The 18343-nt window shown below is 40.6% G+C and overlaps 1 protein-coding gene across 2 annotated transcripts; it reads left to right on the top strand.

Annotated features, from left to right (window-relative positions):
• The first annotated feature begins 1079 nt into the window (after positions 1-1079).
• Positions 1080-16916, top strand: mfsd8 (major facilitator superfamily domain containing 8). 2 transcript variants are annotated; one of them, XM_036958299.1, is made up of 12 exons: positions 1080-1429; positions 1574-1656; positions 1904-1947; positions 2392-2632; positions 3216-3329; positions 4280-4424; positions 4768-4826; positions 5085-5193; positions 5417-5551; positions 5933-6036; positions 7696-7940; positions 16227-16916. In XM_036958299.1, the coding sequence occupies exons 1-12, from the start codon at positions 1371-1373 to the stop codon at positions 16431-16433; spliced, it is 1545 nt and encodes a 514-aa protein (XP_036814194.1). In that variant the 5' UTR covers positions 1080-1370; the 3' UTR covers positions 16434-16916. The 2 variants fall into 2 exon arrangements, with proteins under 2 accessions (XP_036814194.1, XP_036814195.1); XM_036958300.1 differs by lacking the exon at positions 1574-1656.
• The last annotated feature ends 1427 nt before the right edge of the window (positions 16917-18343 follow it).

The following is an 18343-nucleotide window of genomic DNA, read 5'->3' as shown; positions in this document are numbered from 1 at the left end:
TAAAACAAACATACAGTCAATAATACAGTATAAACAAGTCTATATACGATGTGAGCAAATGAGGTGAGCTAAGGGAGGTAAAGGCAAAAAAAAGGCCATGGTGGCAAAGTAAATACAATATAGCAAGTAAAACACTGGAATGGTAGATTTGCAATGGAAGAATGTGCAAAGTAGAAATAAAAAATAATGGGGTGCAAAGGAGCAAAATAAATTAATTAAATACAGTAGGGAAAGAGGTAGTTGTTTGGGCTAAATTATAGGTGGGCTATGTACAGGTGCAGTAATCTGTGAGCTGCTCTGGGTACCGGTACCAAGTCAGTGTGCAGGGGTACAGGTCAGTTGAGGTAATTTGTACATGTAGGTAGGTACCTGCTTTATGAGGTACTACAAACCCATGGCAGGATTAGACAGATGGGTATACAAATTAACTTGGGTCTCAGCCCATGTGGGGGTGGAGGGGAACGAGGCAGTTGATGTACTGGGTAAACAAGCACTTAGTAGTGGGTATGTTGATTTTGTAGTTTCAATGAGAAAGGCAGAAGCAAAAGGTCTGATATGGACAGTGATGGTGCAGAGATGGCAGGAGCAGTGGAATAGAGATACTAAAGGGCAGGCATTTATTTCAAGTACAGAGTAAAGTCGGGGAGGGGAGGACGGCAGGAAGGGACAAGATTAAGGGCGGGACACAGCCAGTTCAATAAGAAATTAAATGTGATAGGGCAGGATCCAACAGGAAAGTGTGATTATTGTCAGGAAACAGAGACCGTGGAGCATGTATTGCTACAGTGTGGGTAGTATCAGAGGGAAAGGGAGGGGCATAGATCGAGTATGAAAGAGAAGGGGATACAGGAAATTAGTTTAAGGAGTATAATTGAGTAGTACGTCATTATATATAGTTATATAGTCTCAAATATTTTGATATCTTTTTTTAAGAGCAACGGGGGATGGCAGGTAGAATTTAGATCCTCCTTGTCGCTAGCCCACACTCCAGTACAGTAGGTGGCGGTAATGCACCATAACGTTGGCTACCAACCGCTGATAAACCCCACCGAATAAGGAAGAAGACGAAGAAGAAGAGCGGTAGGAAGTGTTGACAAATAGCGAATGTAAATCTTGTTTGCAATCAATGCTACTGTAGTCGTTGTACCTTAGCATAATTTGTCAGACTTCCAGAGTCATCTTTTAATTTAACATCATTATTTAATCGTACACATTTTTCAATTATGTGATGTCGTTTAAGTGAATCTAGCAGTCTAACTGTCATCCAAGTAGGACTAATGTTATCTCCCAGAGACATGGCGACTTAATTAATGACCCACCACACGTCTAGACACCTTTAAATTCGGTGACAGCACAACGTAAAATCAACGATGTCTCAATTTATGGATTCCGAAGAGAATACGCCATTGCTCAACGATGATTCTGGCAGGTGTGTTATAGCACAGACTAACGTTAAGTTATTATTCCATAAAGCTTTACTGTATGTGCTCAAAAAGTGTGTCACATTTGTCACTTGCCTCAATCATGTTGTTCTATCATTGTCGAGCTTATGTAGTTTGTCCTTTCCGTCTAGTGATGACTCCCAAAATGATGAATACAAGAGTAGATGGCGGTCAATTCGTGTAATGTACTTCACAATGTTTCTAAGCAGCGTTGGTAAGCACATTTGATACCATTTATTTTATCCTAGCCACATTGCCTACCTTTTTTAAAAGTGAATGACTGAAAGGATACCAGTAACTGCCTCTGGGAAAGTTGTTAGTCGTGGATGTGTGAGTCATAGATGTTAACCAAAGCCCTAAACTGTTAATGGTATGTGACATTTATTAGTCTGTGTTTATGCTGTGCAACATGTTTAACGATGGATATAGCCTAGGCTTCATTTATTTGTGACTTCCTCTAGGTTTCACTATTGTCATCACGTCAGTTTGGCCGTATCTGCAAAAGGTGAAGTTGACGTTGTTTTCCTGCTCTCGTCTTACAACTGTTTGGTTGAATATAAGAACCAACTAACTAACGTGTTCATACTCAATACCATTAATTTCACTTTTAAGTCCAATTTTAGACCTGAAAAGGAGAAGTGTGAGAAAAAAAAATAGCAAAGAAGAACCTCCCTGCTTTACTTCTTAGAAATGCCAGAACACTGTATAAGCCATGTTTTTTTGTTGGAAGTTGTGGGTATGCTATTTCACCCTCTCCCTTTTGAAATATAAACGTGAAGCTCTTGAAATAGCTCTCATGAAGCTCTCAAAACTGTGACAAAATAATAGTGCATGCAAAAAAAAATATATATATTTTTTGAATGGTTAAATAAGAGATAATGTCGCACATGGCATCACAATCTACAGCATGACTGACAGTGGTTCTCATCTACTCTATCTGCCCGTCTAGATTGATGACAGTGCCAATGCTAGCTTCCTGGGCTGGGTGGTGGCGGCCTACAGCCTGGGCCAGATGCTGGCGTCCCCCCTCTTTGGGCTCTGGTCCAATCACAGGCCCAGGAGAGAACCATTGGCCTGCTCTATTTTCATCAACGTCACAGCCAACATCTACTACTCCTACGTCTACCTACCCACATCACAGAACAAGTACCACATGCTCATGTCTCGAGCTTTAGTCGGTTTTGGAGCAGGTGGGCTATGTCTCTGGTTTAGTCAGATGTAAAACAGTATCACCAGTCGAAGTCAAGGGGCTCTTTCACTGCACACATTTTTCCTTTGGTTTTGTTGATTTTCTAAATCAGGGGTAGGCAACCCTGATCCCGGAGTGTCGCAGGCACCTCATATTTTTGATTTAGCCGACGTGGAAGACCGAGGTGTGTTTGAATTTTGGCAATCATTGAACTTATCAATTAGCTCAATTGGGTCAGGTGTGGTGCCTAGTTGTAAACACAATTATTACATTTCACATTTTAGTCATTTAGCAGACGCTCTTATCCAGAGCGACTTACAGCAGTGACTGGATACATCTTCATATTTTTTTTTGTTTGTTTGTTCTTTCTGTACTGGTCCCCTGTGGGAATCGAGCCCATAACCCTGGCGTTGCATGTGCCACGTTCTGTCAACTGAGCCACACGGGACCATGCAGTACCTGCGACACTCCAGGAACATTGCCATTTTTCTCCCACCTGTATTGTTGGAACAAATCTAATTTGGACGTGCCTATCTAATATTTGGTTGTTGGTCTTGTTTTTGTTGTTGTTGTTGCTTTTATAGGGAACGTAGCTGTTGTGAGGTCCTATGTTGCTGGAGCCACCTCACTGAAGGAGAGAAACAGTGCTATGGCTAACACAAGTGCCTGTCAGGCTCTGGGGTTCATTCTGGGTCCAGGTATGGTTGTTCTCCCTTTTCCCCATTACTCAGTCTCACAGTGAGAGTTGGCTGTGTTTCTACATTGGAGCACTGTTTGCTGACCTGGTACAAGTGCACATTGTCAGCATTAGGTATTAACTATACAAGTATGTTCGGTCACAATGAGCCTATTTCGCTATAAGGCTACGTCAATTGAGAGAGGTGTGAAGACTAGTCAACCTGATAGCGATTCAGCAGTTGATTAGCGAGTGTGACGATCTGCGGTAAAACTGAACTATGACGTAAGTGAGAATACAACAAACAAACAAAAACGGAACCAATTTTGTTCAGTTTTGACATTGTACGACGCTAATCTCTGATAATCTCTGTACTAGCCACATAAATATTGTGTTGCAAACATTTAAAAAGGAAATACAGCAAGATAAAGGAATGATTGTGATGAATGCTGGGAATTGCCAGGGACCTCACGATACGATATTGTCACCATTTTTTTTCCCGGGCGCCGATACGATATGTTTAGCAATTCTCACGATTCTATATGTATTGTGATTCGATACTGTGATTTTTATTGAGATTTGATCTTCCAAACATATTGCTCACCATATGTCTTGCTGCAGAGAGACGAGAGAGAGAGAGAGAGAGAGCCACGAGAATATGTTTTTTTTTTTTTATCATTCATGGAAATAAAGTGCTGAAAATAAATTGGCTCCCTGTTTTAAAAAGAAGACGGAGAACAAGCTATGAAGGAGAAATACTGGAGTTTTGGTGAAGCTACAGCCGACTGGCACATAAATAATATTGCAATGTTGTCGATATGATAAATCATCAAATACAATATTCTGATATGTAACTCAATTGACCCCCCCCCCCCCCCCCAAACAGATCATTGTGTACAACGTGACATCATAGTGGAAAAAAGCTCATTAGACAGCAGCTAAGGTGTAATACATTTGAATTTGGTTTTTCAGCTCTCCAGGCCGGTTTGTCATTCATTGGTGAACAAGGTGTTAGCGTGAAGGTCATTGACCTACAGCTGAATATGTACACCGCCCCAGCTCTACTGGCTGCATTATTTGGCGTCATCAATATCCTGCTCGTCGTGTTAGTGCTGAGGTGAGCGGTTACATTTTGACCTTTCTGCTGACGTCTTGGATTTATCCAAATAACATCTTGTAGATTTACCATCTGTTCAAGTGTATGTTCATCTGACGATGTTGACTTGGATAGTACCACGGGTCTCTTTACTGCCATGCTGGGAGCAGGCATGATTCGTGATTTGAGGGGCGGCAGGGTAGCCTAGTGGTTAGAGCGTTGATCGAATCCCCGAGCTGACAAGGTAAAAAAATGATGTCCGTCTACCCCAGAACAAACCAGTTAAACCCTGTTCCTCATTGTAAATGAGAACTTGTTCTTAAACTGACTTGCCTAGTTAAAAATAATTATTTCTTTTCAATAGGGAACACCAAGTTGACGACTATGGAAGACATATCAGAGCCATCAATTATGTGTCTGAAGGTACATACTTTGCCAAAAGGTTGAATAAATCGGAGCCTTGTCTGTTATGTAGTTGATACTACCTTGTATTTAACCAGTAACCGCTTGCATGAAGACCTATAGGACATACCTTTTTTTTTAAAACCAGTTTGGAACATTTGAGTGGTTGTGGATAGATCAGGCATCTTTTTTGTTTCTGTAGCTGAAACAAGATAAAGTAGTATGTTTGCTTTGGCTTGTAAAGTTGTTGAGTGCCATGTCTTCACTCTTCTCTTACAGAAAGAATGGATGTCAGTCAGGAAACAGAAGGGAATATTGATCACGTTGCTGTTTTGACCTCCAATGTTCTATTTTTCATCATCATGTTCATTTTCGCTGTCTTCGAGACGTACGTACTGTTTATAGTCGCCGTGCCAATAACGTAGTATCGTCGGCAATGCATAACAATAATATCAGTATTTGTTGAATGACGTGAAGCTCATTTAGAAACGCACGACTGTCGGAAGTCACAAGTAAAAACCGGTGCAAGTTGTATTTGCTAATTTTCATCCCATTGTTTTTTACAACACGCGTCATCTGTGGACGGGGTTTTCTACACTTTTGATTTTCAGCATAGCCACACCCCTATCTATGGACATGTTCTCTTGGACTAGGAAGGACGCAGTGCTCTACAACGGTATCATACTGTCCTGCGTCGGCTTTGAGTCCATCCTGGTGTTTCTACTTGTGAAGGTTCTCTCTCAAAGGTAAGCCGCTCAAATCTAATTTTATTGGTCACGCAAGTGTTTAGCAGATGTTATTGCGGGGTGTAGCGAAATGCTTGTGTTTATAGCTCCAACAGTGCAGTGATATCTAACAAGTAGTATATACCAATTTCACCACAATACACACAAATCCAAAGTAAAATAATGGAATTAAGAATATATAAATATTAGGATGAGCAATGTCGGAGCGGCATTGACTAAAATACTGTAGAACACTTCAGTGTTCATTTCATAATAATGAAAACAATGACTGACTGTGAGGAGGGGGGGGGGGACACAATGTTAATTTGTGAATGCCACTGTCAGGATATAGTGTTGAGCGTTGACTGTGCGTTGAGTATAAAAAGCACTGTTGTCTTCCAGGATTGGTGATCGTCCTGTGCTCCTTGGAGGCTTGGCTATCATATTCTGTGGCTTCTTTGTCCTGCTCCCATGGGGGAACCATTACCCTGCCATCCAGTGGGCAGGTATGGAATCGCTGGCTTTTCTTTTCTTTACCTTTACGACCTTTAGGTCGTTTAACGTCAGTCATGTGACAAATTAGCAGTCTTCACAATTCTTATAGTTTTTTTTGAAGGGGGGAGGGGTTCAAATTCAACTGTAAATACAGTATGTTAGCAGCGTAGACTGAGCTATAGGACTGCAGGAATGAATATACCGGTAATGAGACCGTGTGTGTTATACTTACAGTGCCTTCTGAAAGTATTCATACCTCTTGACTTTTTGTTGTATTCATACCCCCACATTTTGTTGTTACAGCCTGAATTCAAAGTGGATTAAATTGTTTTGTTTTTCTCACATCTACACAACACAGTGACAAAGTGAAAAACATTTTTTTTAGAAATGGTTGCTAATTTATTGAAAATTAAATACAGAAATATCTAATTTACGTAAGTAGTATTCACACCCCTGAGTGAATACATGTTAGAATCGCCTTTGGCAGCGATTACAGCTGTGAGTCTTTCTAGGTAAGTCTAAGAGCTTTGCACACTTGGATTGTACAATATTTGCACAATATTATTAAAACAGTTATTCAAAGGTTGTCAAGTTGGTGTTTGATCATTGATAGAAAGCAATTTTGAAGTCTTGCCATAGAGGCCACTCAAGAACATTCAATGCCGCCTTGGTAATTAACTCCATATTTGAAAGGTGAATTTGTCTCCCAGTGTCCGTTGGAAAGCAGAGTGAACTAGGTTTTCCTCTATGATTTTGCTTGTGCTTAGCGCTAGTCTGTTTCTTTTGATCATAAAAAAACGTCCTAGTCCTTGCTGATGACAAGCATACCCATAACATGATGCAGCCACCACCATGCTTGAAAATATGAAGAGTGGTACTCAGACTGTTTTAAAGTCACCATTGGCCTCATGGCGAAATCCCTGCGCAGTTTCCTTCCTCTCCGGCAACTGAGTTAGGAAGGACACCTGTATCTTTGTAGTGACTTGGTATATTAATACACCATCCAAAGTGTAATTTAATAATTTCATCATGCTCAAAGGGATATTCGATGTTTGCTTTTTTTTATTTTTTATACCCATCTACCAATAGGTGCCCTTCTTTGCGAGGCATTGGAAAACCTCCCTGGTCTTTGTGGTTGAATCTGTGTTTGAAATTCACTGCTCGACTGAGGGACCTTACAATTATCTGTATGTGTGGGGTACAGAGATAAGGTAGTCATTAAAAAATCATATTAAACACTATTTCACATAGAGTGAGTCCATGCAACTTATTATGTGACTTGTTAAGCAGATTTTTTACACCTAAATGATGTAGGCTTGCCGTAACAAAGGGGTTGAATACTTATTGATTCAAGACATTTCCACTTTTTAATATTTAATTAATTTGTAAAAATGCATAAAAACATGATTCCATTATGGGGTAAGTAAACCAGACGCACACAATCTCAATGTAATCCATTTTAAATTCAGGCTGTAACACAACAAAATGTGGGAAAAAAATCAAGGGTTGTGAATACTTTCTGAAGGCTCTGTAGAGAAGCTCGTCTGGGAGGGAGGTTTCGGGGGGTGGGTACACTGCACAGCACAGCTGGATTTGCCTTTGTAGTCTGAAGTCCTTGCCACAAGGGGTGTGAATACTTTCTGAAGGCACTCTCTCTCAAAACAACACAGACCTCAAGAATTACACTGTCATCCACGAGACGTTTGCCCCAATCCCGGCGTTTGCCCCAACTCCGGTCTCCAACAGCTCCTTCGAGCCGACAGGCTGCCCTGCTGAACAGACATGGTGCCAGTATACCCCCGCCATTCACCTGGCACAGTTCCTTACCGCCGACGTCCTCATTGGAGCGGGCTACCCGGCCTGCAACGTGATATCCTACACGCTCTACTCCAAAATCCTAGGGTCCAAGCCTCAGGTATGTTCACGTGTTCAGAACACAGCTTCACCGTTGACACGTATCGAATTCTAACGCCATCGTACTGAACCAATGAAAGGGGGCATTGAGAGATCTAAGACTCTGTTAGCATTTTTAGCATTCCAACTCATTCATCCACTGTGGCGGGAGTGTGTTCCGAATGACAGTACGTCCATTGTCATGAATGGGGCTCTCATAGGCCATGTTTTCATTGGAATGAGAGCGGATTTTTGTAATGATCTTCTTGCTTGTATGTACCCATACCTCCATTGTGACTCTCTGGACTCCCACTGCTTTGTGTTTTAATATTCTATGCCAGGTTTTTCATAAAGGAATGAGAGGCTGGCACACAGAATAGTGCAGAAGAGTGCTTTATTCATGCAACATAATTAGGCGATGTTTAGACCTGGATTCAAATATTATGCTTGTTGAAGTGTTTGGTTTTTTAAATACTTATTCTGTGTATTAGAGTATTTTCAAATAATGTTCCCGAATCAACTACTTCTATTTGAAAGTACTGTATTTTCAAACAATTTCCTATAAATACTGTTTGATTATTATTATTTTTATTTTTTATTTTTTTAAATGCTTGTTTCCAAATACATTTAAAATACCCCCAGGACCAATCAGACCTGGGCTCGTATCCACAAAGCGTCTCAGAGTAGGAAATTGCACGTAAGTGCTGAGAATATAAATATTTATGTTAAAGGTTCAAAATAAAAGCTAGGCTTTACACCTCTTTAGTCATACGAGTCCTGACCTAGTTGACAGATGTTTTTAGGAGACCTCATGAGCTGTCCTACCCAATTAAGAGTTATCAGCAGGCGACTTGATAATAGAAAAATACAGTGAGTCAGTGGTTCCTGCGCCACATGGAATTTGTTTAGGAGTTGTTAAAAATATTATTTAGATATTTCTATATGATCGATCCATAAATAATCCAGACAATGATTTCTCACAACACCTAAAAAATGTAACATGTTGAGAGGTACTAATTTATTTATTTTTTTCTAGCTTTCAAATAGGCACATTCATCTCCTCTCAACTGAAACTATTCTCCGGGTCCTTAGTGTACAAGCGAAAGTAGTGTTTTTTTTTTTGTCAGTAAAGCTGATAAAAAGTTGATGTTTTGAGTCCATACCAATGCTTTAAATCACATTAAAAGACAGTTTTGTTCAGGTAAAAAAAAAAAAAGGAAGTGTAATTCTAATTGCCCATCTGGCCCTTTTTAGTGGCGCCTCTGGCAATTTAATTGAGAGGGTTTTGGGGAAAGGTTTTCTGTCAACCCACAAGACATCAACTGGCTACACACAGAGTGATACATGAATACACACACACCACACGGACATAGGCAATATCTCTGGAAATGTATTGGTTGATATTGTGTTAGGTTTTGTTTTTTTTAAACCAATAGTGGCTAACCAGGGGTGGGATAATGTCAATGTTGCGTTGATTTAGCTAGTAACTGGGAGCTTGCGTTGTCCCGATACTTTCAGAATTGTTTGGCGAGCTAATCATAGGTGTGCTGTGAGCTACTGGTAGTTCGCAATCGATCTGTTAGAGACCCCTGAGACCTGAGAGATCATATTAGGTTATCCCTTTGGTCATGCCTATAAGTTGGGAAATTGAAAGCATCTAGGGCTTATGTTAAAAGGTAGACTCAGCGAGAGGCTCTACCTCACTGCTGTTTTTGGTCCTGTGGCTTCCATGCTGTACACAGCGTGAACCTAACCCGTGCACATGTGCAGTTACTGTGGGAGAGCGAATTGTTGCGTCTCGCTCATCTCAATATCCTCTCAGGTGCTGCTCGCGGTGGCAACGTCAGTCTAGCTTTAACTCTGTGTTCAAGGGCCGTTCCCCCCGTGTCTCTGTGGAGACAAGGAAGTTGCAAGGGAGGGGCGTGGCCAGCGTAGAGGGAAAAACCTGGTTTCTACCATGAGCCTTTGCAACAGCAACATTGTCGTTAAATGACTTGATGCCTACCGTGTACTGCCAAAATGATTTATTTGTTCAACAGGAGTGATGAGTGTGTTGATATAACGGTAATATTGTCAACATTTATTTTTTAACAAACATCAGAATTGGTAAAAAAAAAAAAAAAGTTGTGCATGCCAACATATTAGGCAATAATTAAGAGTAGAGAAATTATATCAAGTGTTTTACCATTGCAACATTTGATGGAAAGTCACATTCATCTGGGTGTCTGAAATGTGCTATACAGGTCACAGCTGGCCATGCCTCTTCGTGATTGGTTATTTCCCATAATTTACAACGATGAGACTCATCACCATCTTTCCTTTGCGGTACCTCAAACTGTCGTGACGACCAGCTGAGATGAACCCTTTTTAGGAGTTGATGTTACTCCTGGTTCAGAGTTTGTCTGGTCAGTGTCTTACCAAGCGAATACCTACTGTGAGCTGGGAGGCTTTTTGTTGTCGTCTTAAAAACCAAGTTTTAACAGGATTCTTAGGACCTTTTTTATGAGATGCTTTGTGGATACGGGCTCTGGCTTCAAATGCATGGGAGTGTTTTTAAATATTTTGTACTTGAAAATACACTTCTATTTGAGTATTTACAAATAAACGTCCAAATATTCAAAGAAAATATATATCCTAATACTTACTGGATGTAAAATGTATTGAATATTTTAAACCAGGTCTAGTTTATACTTCCCATTTCATCTTTGTCAGGCCAACCACAGGCCTCTCATTCCTTCATATCATTTCAACCCAGCATCGGTATTCACAGGTGTGCATATCATATTTTTCTACTATACCAGGTGTAACGTTTTTAAAAAAAAGTTCTCAGCTGGCTAGACTGGTACAGTGTGTGTAAAAAGGCTAGACTGGTACAGTGTGTGTAAAAAGACTAGACTGGTACAGTGTGTGTGTAAAAAGACTAGACTGGTACAGTGTGTGTAAAAAGCCTGGACTGGTACAGTGTGTGTAAAAAGACTAGACTGGTACAGTGTAAAAAGACTAGACTGGTACAGTGTAAAAAGACTAGACTGGTACAGTGTGTGTGTAAAAAGCTAGACTGGTACAGTGTGTGTAAAAAGACTAGACTGGTACAGTGTGTGTAAAAAGCTAGACTGGTACAGTGTGTTTGTGTAAAAAGCTAGACTGGTACAGTGTGTGTGTGTAAAAAGCTAGACTGGTACAGTGTGTGTAAAAAGACTAGACTCGTACAGTGTGTGTAAAAAGCTAGACTGGTACAGTGTGTGTAAAAAGCTAGACTGGTACAGTGTGTGTAAAAAGCTAGACTGGTACAGTGTGTGTAAAAAGACTAGACTGGTACAGTGTGTGTAAAAAGCTAGACTGGTACAGTGTGTGTGTAAAAAGACTAGACTGGTACAGTGTGTGTAAAAAGACTAGACTGGTACAGTGTGTATAAAAAGACTAGACTGGTACAGTGTGTGTAAAAAGACTAGACTGGTACAGTGTGTGTAAAAAGACTAGACTGGTACAGTGTGTGTAAAAAGACTAGACTGGTACAGTGTGTGTAAAAAGACTAGACTGGTACAGTGTGTATAAAAAGACTAGACTGGTACAGTGTGTATAAAAAGACTAGACTGGTACAGTGTGTGTAAAAAGACTAGACTGGTACAGTGTGTGTAAAAAGACTAGACTGGTACAGTGTGTGTGTAAAAAGACTAGACTGGTACAGTGTGTGTGTAAAAAGACTAGACTGGTACAGTGTGTGTGTAAAAAGACTAGACTGGTACAGTGTGTGTAAAAAGACTAGACTGGTACAGTGTGTGTAAAAAGACTAGACTGGTACAGTGTGTGTGTGTGTAAAAAGACTAGACTGGTACAGTGTGTGTGTAAAAAGACTAGACTGGTACAGTGTGTGTGTGTAAAAAGACTAGACTGGTAGTGTGTGTGTAAAAAGACTAGACTGGTACAGTGTGTGTAAAAAGACTAGACTGGTACAGTGTGTGTAAAAAGACTAGACTGGTACAGTGTGTATAAAAAGACTAGACTGGTACAGTGTGTGTAAAAAGACTAGACTGGTACAGTGTGTGTGTAAAAAGGCTAGACTGGTACAGTGTGTGTGTAAAAAGGCTAGACTGGTACAGTGTGTGTGTAAAAAGGCTAGACTGGTACAGTGTGTGTGTAAAAAGACTAGACTGGTACAGTGTGTGTAAAAAGGCTAGACTGGTACAGTGTGTGTAAAAAGACTAGACTGGTACAGTGTGTGTAAAAAGACTAGACTGGTACAGTGTGTGTAAAAAGGCTAGACTGGTACAGTGTGTGTAGAAAGACTAGACTGGTACAGTGTGTGTAGAAAGACTAGACTGGTACAGTGTGTGTAAAAAGACTAGACTGGTACAGTGTGTGTAAAAAGACTAGACTGTTACAGTGTGTGTGTAAAAAGACTAGACTGGTACAGTGTGTGTAAAAAGACTAGACTGGTACAGTGTGTATAAAAAGACTAGACTGGTACAGTGTGTGTGTGTAAAAAGACTAGACTGGTACAGTGTGTGTGTAAAAAGACTAGACTGGTACAGTGTGTATAAAAAGACTAGACTGGTACAGTGTGTGTGTGTAAAAAGACTAGACTGGTACAGTGTGTGTGTGTGTAAAAAGACTAGACTGGTACAGTGTGTGTTTAAAAAGGCTAGACTGGTACAGTGTGTGTGTAAAAAGACTAGACTGGTACAGTGTGTGTGTAAAAAGACTAGACTGGTACAGTGTGTGTGTAAAAAGACTAGACTGGTACAGTGTGTGTGTAAAAAGACTAGACTGGTACAGTGTGTGTGTAAAAAGACTAGACTGGTACAGTGTGTGTGTAAAAAGACTAGACTGGTACAGTGTGTGTGTAGAAAGACTAGACTGGTACAGTGTGTGTGTAAAAAGACTAGACTGGTACAGTGTGTATAAAAAGATTAGACTGGTACAGTGTGTGTAAAAAGACTAGACTGGTACAGTGTGTGTAAAAAGACTAGACTGGTACAGTGTGTGTAAAAAGACTAGACTGGTACAGTGTGTGTATAAAAAGACTAGACTGGTACAGTGTGTGTAAAAAGCTAGACTGGTACAGTGTGTGTGTAAAAGGCTAGACTGGTACAGTGTGTATAAAAAGACTAGACTGGTACAGTGTGTGTGTAAAAAGACTAGACTGGTACAGTGTGTGTAAAAAGACTAGACTGGTACAGTGTGTGTGTAAAAAGACTAGACTGGTACAGTGTGTGTAAAAAGACTAGACTGGTACAGTGTGTGTAAAAAGACTAGACTGGTACAGTGTGTGTGTAAAAAGACTAGACTGGTACAGTGTGTGTGTAAAAAGACTAGGCTGGTACAGTGTGTGTAAAAAGCCTAGACTGGTACAGTGTGTGTAAAAAGACTAGACTGGTACAGTGTGTGTAAAAAGACTAGACTGGTACAGTGTGTGTAAAAAGACTAGACTGGTACAGTGTGTGTGTAAAAAGCTAGACTGGTACAGTGTGTGTAAAAAGACTAGACTGGTACAGTGTGTGTAAAAAGACTAGACTGGTACAGTGTGTGTAAAAAGACTAGACTGGTACAGTGTGTGTAAAAAGACTAGACTGGTACAGTGTAAAAAGACTAGACTGGTACAGTGTGTGTGTAAAAAGCTAGACTGGTACAGTGTGTGTAAAAAGACTAGACTGGTACAGTGTGTGTAAAAAGCTAGACTGGTACAGTGTGTGTGTGTAAAAAGCTAGACTGGTACAGTGTGTGTGTGTAAAAAGCTAGACTGGTACAGTGTGTGTGTAAAAAGACTAGACTGGTACAGTGTGTGTGTAAAAAGGCTAGACTGGTACAGTGTGTGTGTAAAAAGACTAGACTGGTACAGTGTGTGTAAAAAGGCTAGACTGGTACAGTGTGTGTAAAAAGACTAGACTGGTACAGTGTGTGTAAAAAGACTAGACTGGTACAGTGTGTGTAAAAAGGCTAGACTGGTACAGTGTGTGTAGAAAGACTAGACTGGTACAGTGTGTGTAGAAAGACTAGACTGGTACAGTGTGTGTAAAAAGACTAGACTGGTACAGTGTGTGTAAAAAGACTAGACTGGTACAGTGTGTGTGTAAAAAGACTAGACTGGTACAGTGTGTGTAAAAAGACTAGACTGGTACAGTGTGTGTAAAAAGACTAGACTGGTACAGTGTGTGTGTATAAAAAGACTAGACTGGTACAGTGTGTGTGTGTAAAAAGACTAGACTGGTACAGTGTGTGTGTAAAAAGACTAGACTGGTACAGTGTGTATAAAAAGACTAGACTGGTACAGTGTGTGTGTGTAAAAAGACTAGACTGGTACAGTGTGTGTGTGTGTGTGTGTGTAAAAAGACTAGACTGGTACAGTGTGTGTGTAAAAAGACTAGACTGGTACAGTGTGTGTGTAAAAAGACTAGACTGGTACAGTGTGTGTGTAAAAAGACTAGACTGGTACAGTGTGTGTGTAGAAAGACTAGACTGGTACAGTGTGTGTGTAAAAAGACTAGACTGGTACAGTGTGTATAAAAAGACTAGACTGGTACAGTGTGTGTAAAAAGACTAGACTGGTACAGTGTGTGTAAAAAGACTAGACTGGTACAGTGTGTGTAAAAAGACTAGACTGGTACAGTGTGTATAAAAAGACTAGACTGGTACAGTGTGTGTAAAAAGACTAGACTGGTACAGTGTGTATAAAAAGACTAGACTGGTACAGTGTGTGTAAAAAGCTAGACTGGTACAGTGTGTGTGTGTGTAAAAGGCTAGACTGGTACAGTGTGTATAAAAAGACTAGACTGGTACAGTGTGTGTGTAAAAAGACTAGACTGGTACAGTGTGTGTGTAAAAAGACTAGACTGGTACAGTGTGTGTGTAAAAAGACTAGACTGGTACAGTGTGTGTAAAAAGACTAGACTGGTACAGTGTGTGTAAAAAGACTAGACTGGTACAGTGTGTGTAAAAAGACTAGACTGGTACAGTGTGTGTAAAAAGACTAGACTGGTACAGTGTGTGTAAAAAGCCTAGACTGGTACAGTGTGTGTAAAAAGACTAGACTGGTACAGTGTGTGTAAAAAGACTAGACTGGTACAGTGTGTGTAAAAAGACTAGACTGGTACAGTGTGTGTGTAAAAAGACTAGACTGGTACAGTGTGTGTGTAAAAAGACTAGACTGGTACAGTGTGTGTAAAAAGACTAGACTGGTACAGTGTGTGTAAAAAGACTAGACTGGTACATTGTGTGTAAAAAGACTAGACTGGTACAGTGTGTATAAAAAGACTAGACTGGTACAGTGTGTGTAAAAAGACTAGACTGGTACAGTGTGTATAAAAAGACTAGACTGGTACAGTGTGTGTAAAAAGCTAGACTGGTACAGTGTGTGTGTGTGTGTGTAAAAGGCTAGACTGGTACAGTGTGTATAAAAAGACTAGACTGGTACAGTGTGTGTAAAAGACTAGACTGGTACAGTGTGTGTAAAAAGACTAGACTGGTACAGTATGTGTAAAAAGCTATACTGGTACAGTGTGTGTAAAAAGACGACTGGTACAGTGTGTGTAAAAAGACTAGACTGGTACAGTGTGTAAAAAGACTAGACTGGTACAGTGTGTAAAAAGACTAGACTGGTACAGTGTGTATAAAAAGACTAGACTGGTACAGTGTGTGTAAAAAGCCTAGACTGGTACAGTGTGTGTAGAAAGCTATACTGGTACAGTGTGTGTAAAAAGACTATACTGGTACAGTGTGTGTAGAAAGCTATACTGGTACAGTGTGTGTAAAAAGACTAGACTGGTACAGTGTGTGTAAAAAGACTAGACTGGTACAGTGTGTGTAAAAAGCCTAGACTGGTACAGTGTGTGTAAAAAGACTAGACTGGTACAGTGTGTGTAAAAAGACTAGACTGGTACAGTGTGTGTAGAAAGCTATACTGGTACAGTGTGTGTAAAAAGACTAGACTGGTACAGTGTGTGTGTAAAAAGACTAGACTGGTACAGTGTGTGTAAAAAGACTAGACTGGTACAGTGTGTGTAGAAAGCTAGACTGGTACAGTGTGTGTAAAAAGCCTAGACTGGTACAGTGTGTGTAAAAAGCCTAGACTGGTACAGTGTGTGTAAAAAGACTAGACTGGTACAGTGTGTGTGTGTGTGTAAAAGACTAGACTGGTACAGTGTGTATAAAAAGACTAGACTGGTACAGTGTGTGTAAAAAGCCTAGACTGGTACAGTGTGTGTAAAAAGGCTAGACTGGTACAGTGTGTGTAAAAAGCTAGACTGGTACAGTGTGTAAAAGTGAACAAAATGGAATAAATGTGGGTCTTTTTTTCTCTCCTGTCCCCCAGGGTGTGTACATGGGGTGGTTGACAGCCTCTGGTAGCGGGGCCCGGACCCTGGGGCCCGTGTTCGTCTCCCAGGTGTACACAATCCTGGGTCCACGTTGGGCTTTCAGCCTCATCTGTGTCATGGTGCTTGGGGCCATACTTCTCCTGGGAGCCCTCTACCACAAACTCATCTCCTTCGCCGTGCGTCACGGCAGGATCCTGGAGTAAGAAATGTAGACCCCACACCCATTTTAGGGGGACTTTTTGTCGACTTTAATCCTAAAAATGAGAAGCTTTCACTAATGAAGTTGCTGCCGGGGATGTGGTGACAGTTTCACAATGCCTTATGGTTTGTCACTCAGGTTCGATATTGAAGATGTTTGGTCAAGAACGAAACGGTAGGGCCATTTTATTTTCTCCTGAGTTGAGATGAGAGTCGCTTCTCCAGTTGAAAAAGGAACTACTTATTTTACCACTAAACGTATTGCAGTAACTGCTACTTCTCTGATTTTGTATGGAAAAGCAATTTAAAAATGTGCTCTCTCTCTCTCTCTTTTTGAAAGTGTACTTGGCTTGTTTGGGGGGACCACTGATTTAAACATCGGTTAATTTGTTTGTTTTTATGCTGTAAATGGTTTGAATAATGGTCACTTTTAGTATTGAAAAATATATACGTGCATGTAGTTGAAGTGGCTGATTCCAACTGAGTCACTTGTTATTGAAATAATGGAACACCTGTTATGTGAAATTGTGGGTATAAACTCAGCAAAGAAAAGAAACATCCCTTTTTTCAGGACCCTGTCTTTCAAAGATCATTCGTAAAAATCCAAATAACTTCACAGGTCTTCATTGTAAAGGGTTTAAACACTGTTTCCCATGCTTGTTCTTTTGAATCATAAACAATTAATGAACATGCACCTGTGGAACGGTCGTTAAGACACTGACAGCTTACAGACTGTAGGCAATTAAGGTCACAGTTCTGAAAACTTAAGACACTTACACCGAGGCCTGTACTCTGGAGCGGGATCGATTGAGGTGGAGTGTCCGTCATGGTCTGGGGCGGTGTGTCACAGCATCATTGGACTGAGCTTGTTGTCATTGCAGGCAATCTCAACACTGTGCGTTACAGAGAAGACATCCTTCTCCCTCCATGTGGTACCCTTCCTGCAGGCTCATCCTGACATGACCCTCCAGCATGACTGGAGGGTCATTCTGCTCGTTCTGTGTGTGATTTCCTGCAAGTCAGGAATGTCAGTGTTCTGCCGTGGCCAGCGAAGAGCCCGGATCTCAATCCCATTGAGCACGTCTGGGACCTGTTGGGTCAGAGGGTGAGGACTAGGACCGTTCCCCCCCAGAAATGTCTGGGAACTTGCAGGTGCCTTGGTGGAAGAGTGGGGTAACATCTCACAGCAAGAACTGGCAAATCTGGTGTAGTCCATGAGGAGGAGATGCACTGCAGTACTTAATGCAGCTGGTGGCCACAACCAGATACTGACAGTTACTTTTGATTTTGACCCCGCCCCCTTGTTCAGGGACACATTATTCCATTTCTGTTAGTCACATGTTTGTGGAACTTGTTCAGTTTATGTCTCAGTTGTTGAATCTTATTTTCAAACAAAATAAACACAGTTGACAGTGAGAGGACGTTTATTTTTTTTTTGCTGAGTTTATATTGGAATATGTTATAAGAAGAGGTGCATTTTTGTGAATGTTGAATTAAAAAGAGTATTTAGAAACATATTTTTTGTTATACTAACAAGAGTCCTGCCTCTAGCACAGACTGGTAGGAACATTTCTACCACATCTTGACTTTGTTGTTCTTTGAAGCAGTCTTACATCCTGATAATTATTTGCTATCATGAGATTGTAATTTTTTTTTTACTATACATTGATAATGCCTACAGTAAGAATCCATCAATAAATGCAGTCACATATTAAAATGGACCTGTTGTATTGATTGAAAAAGGAAAGGTCTATTATATTATTCTGAGTGGCTGCGTGACCGGACTTGATACCTCTTCCCGATGGCCAAACAAAAAGTGTCTGGTGCACAGGGGTCGTTCTTTGTAAAGTAGGGGACCAAGTGAGGATTTCCTAAGCTGGACAACTAGTTACAGCTGTTAAGTCATTGATAATAA

This window comes from Oncorhynchus mykiss, chromosome 21 (assembly GCF_013265735.2).
Source record: "Oncorhynchus mykiss isolate Arlee chromosome 21, USDA_OmykA_1.1, whole genome shotgun sequence".
Lineage (NCBI taxonomy): Eukaryota > Metazoa > Chordata > Actinopteri > Salmoniformes > Salmonidae > Oncorhynchus > Oncorhynchus mykiss.
This window is presented reverse-complemented; position numbering and strand designations above follow the sequence as displayed.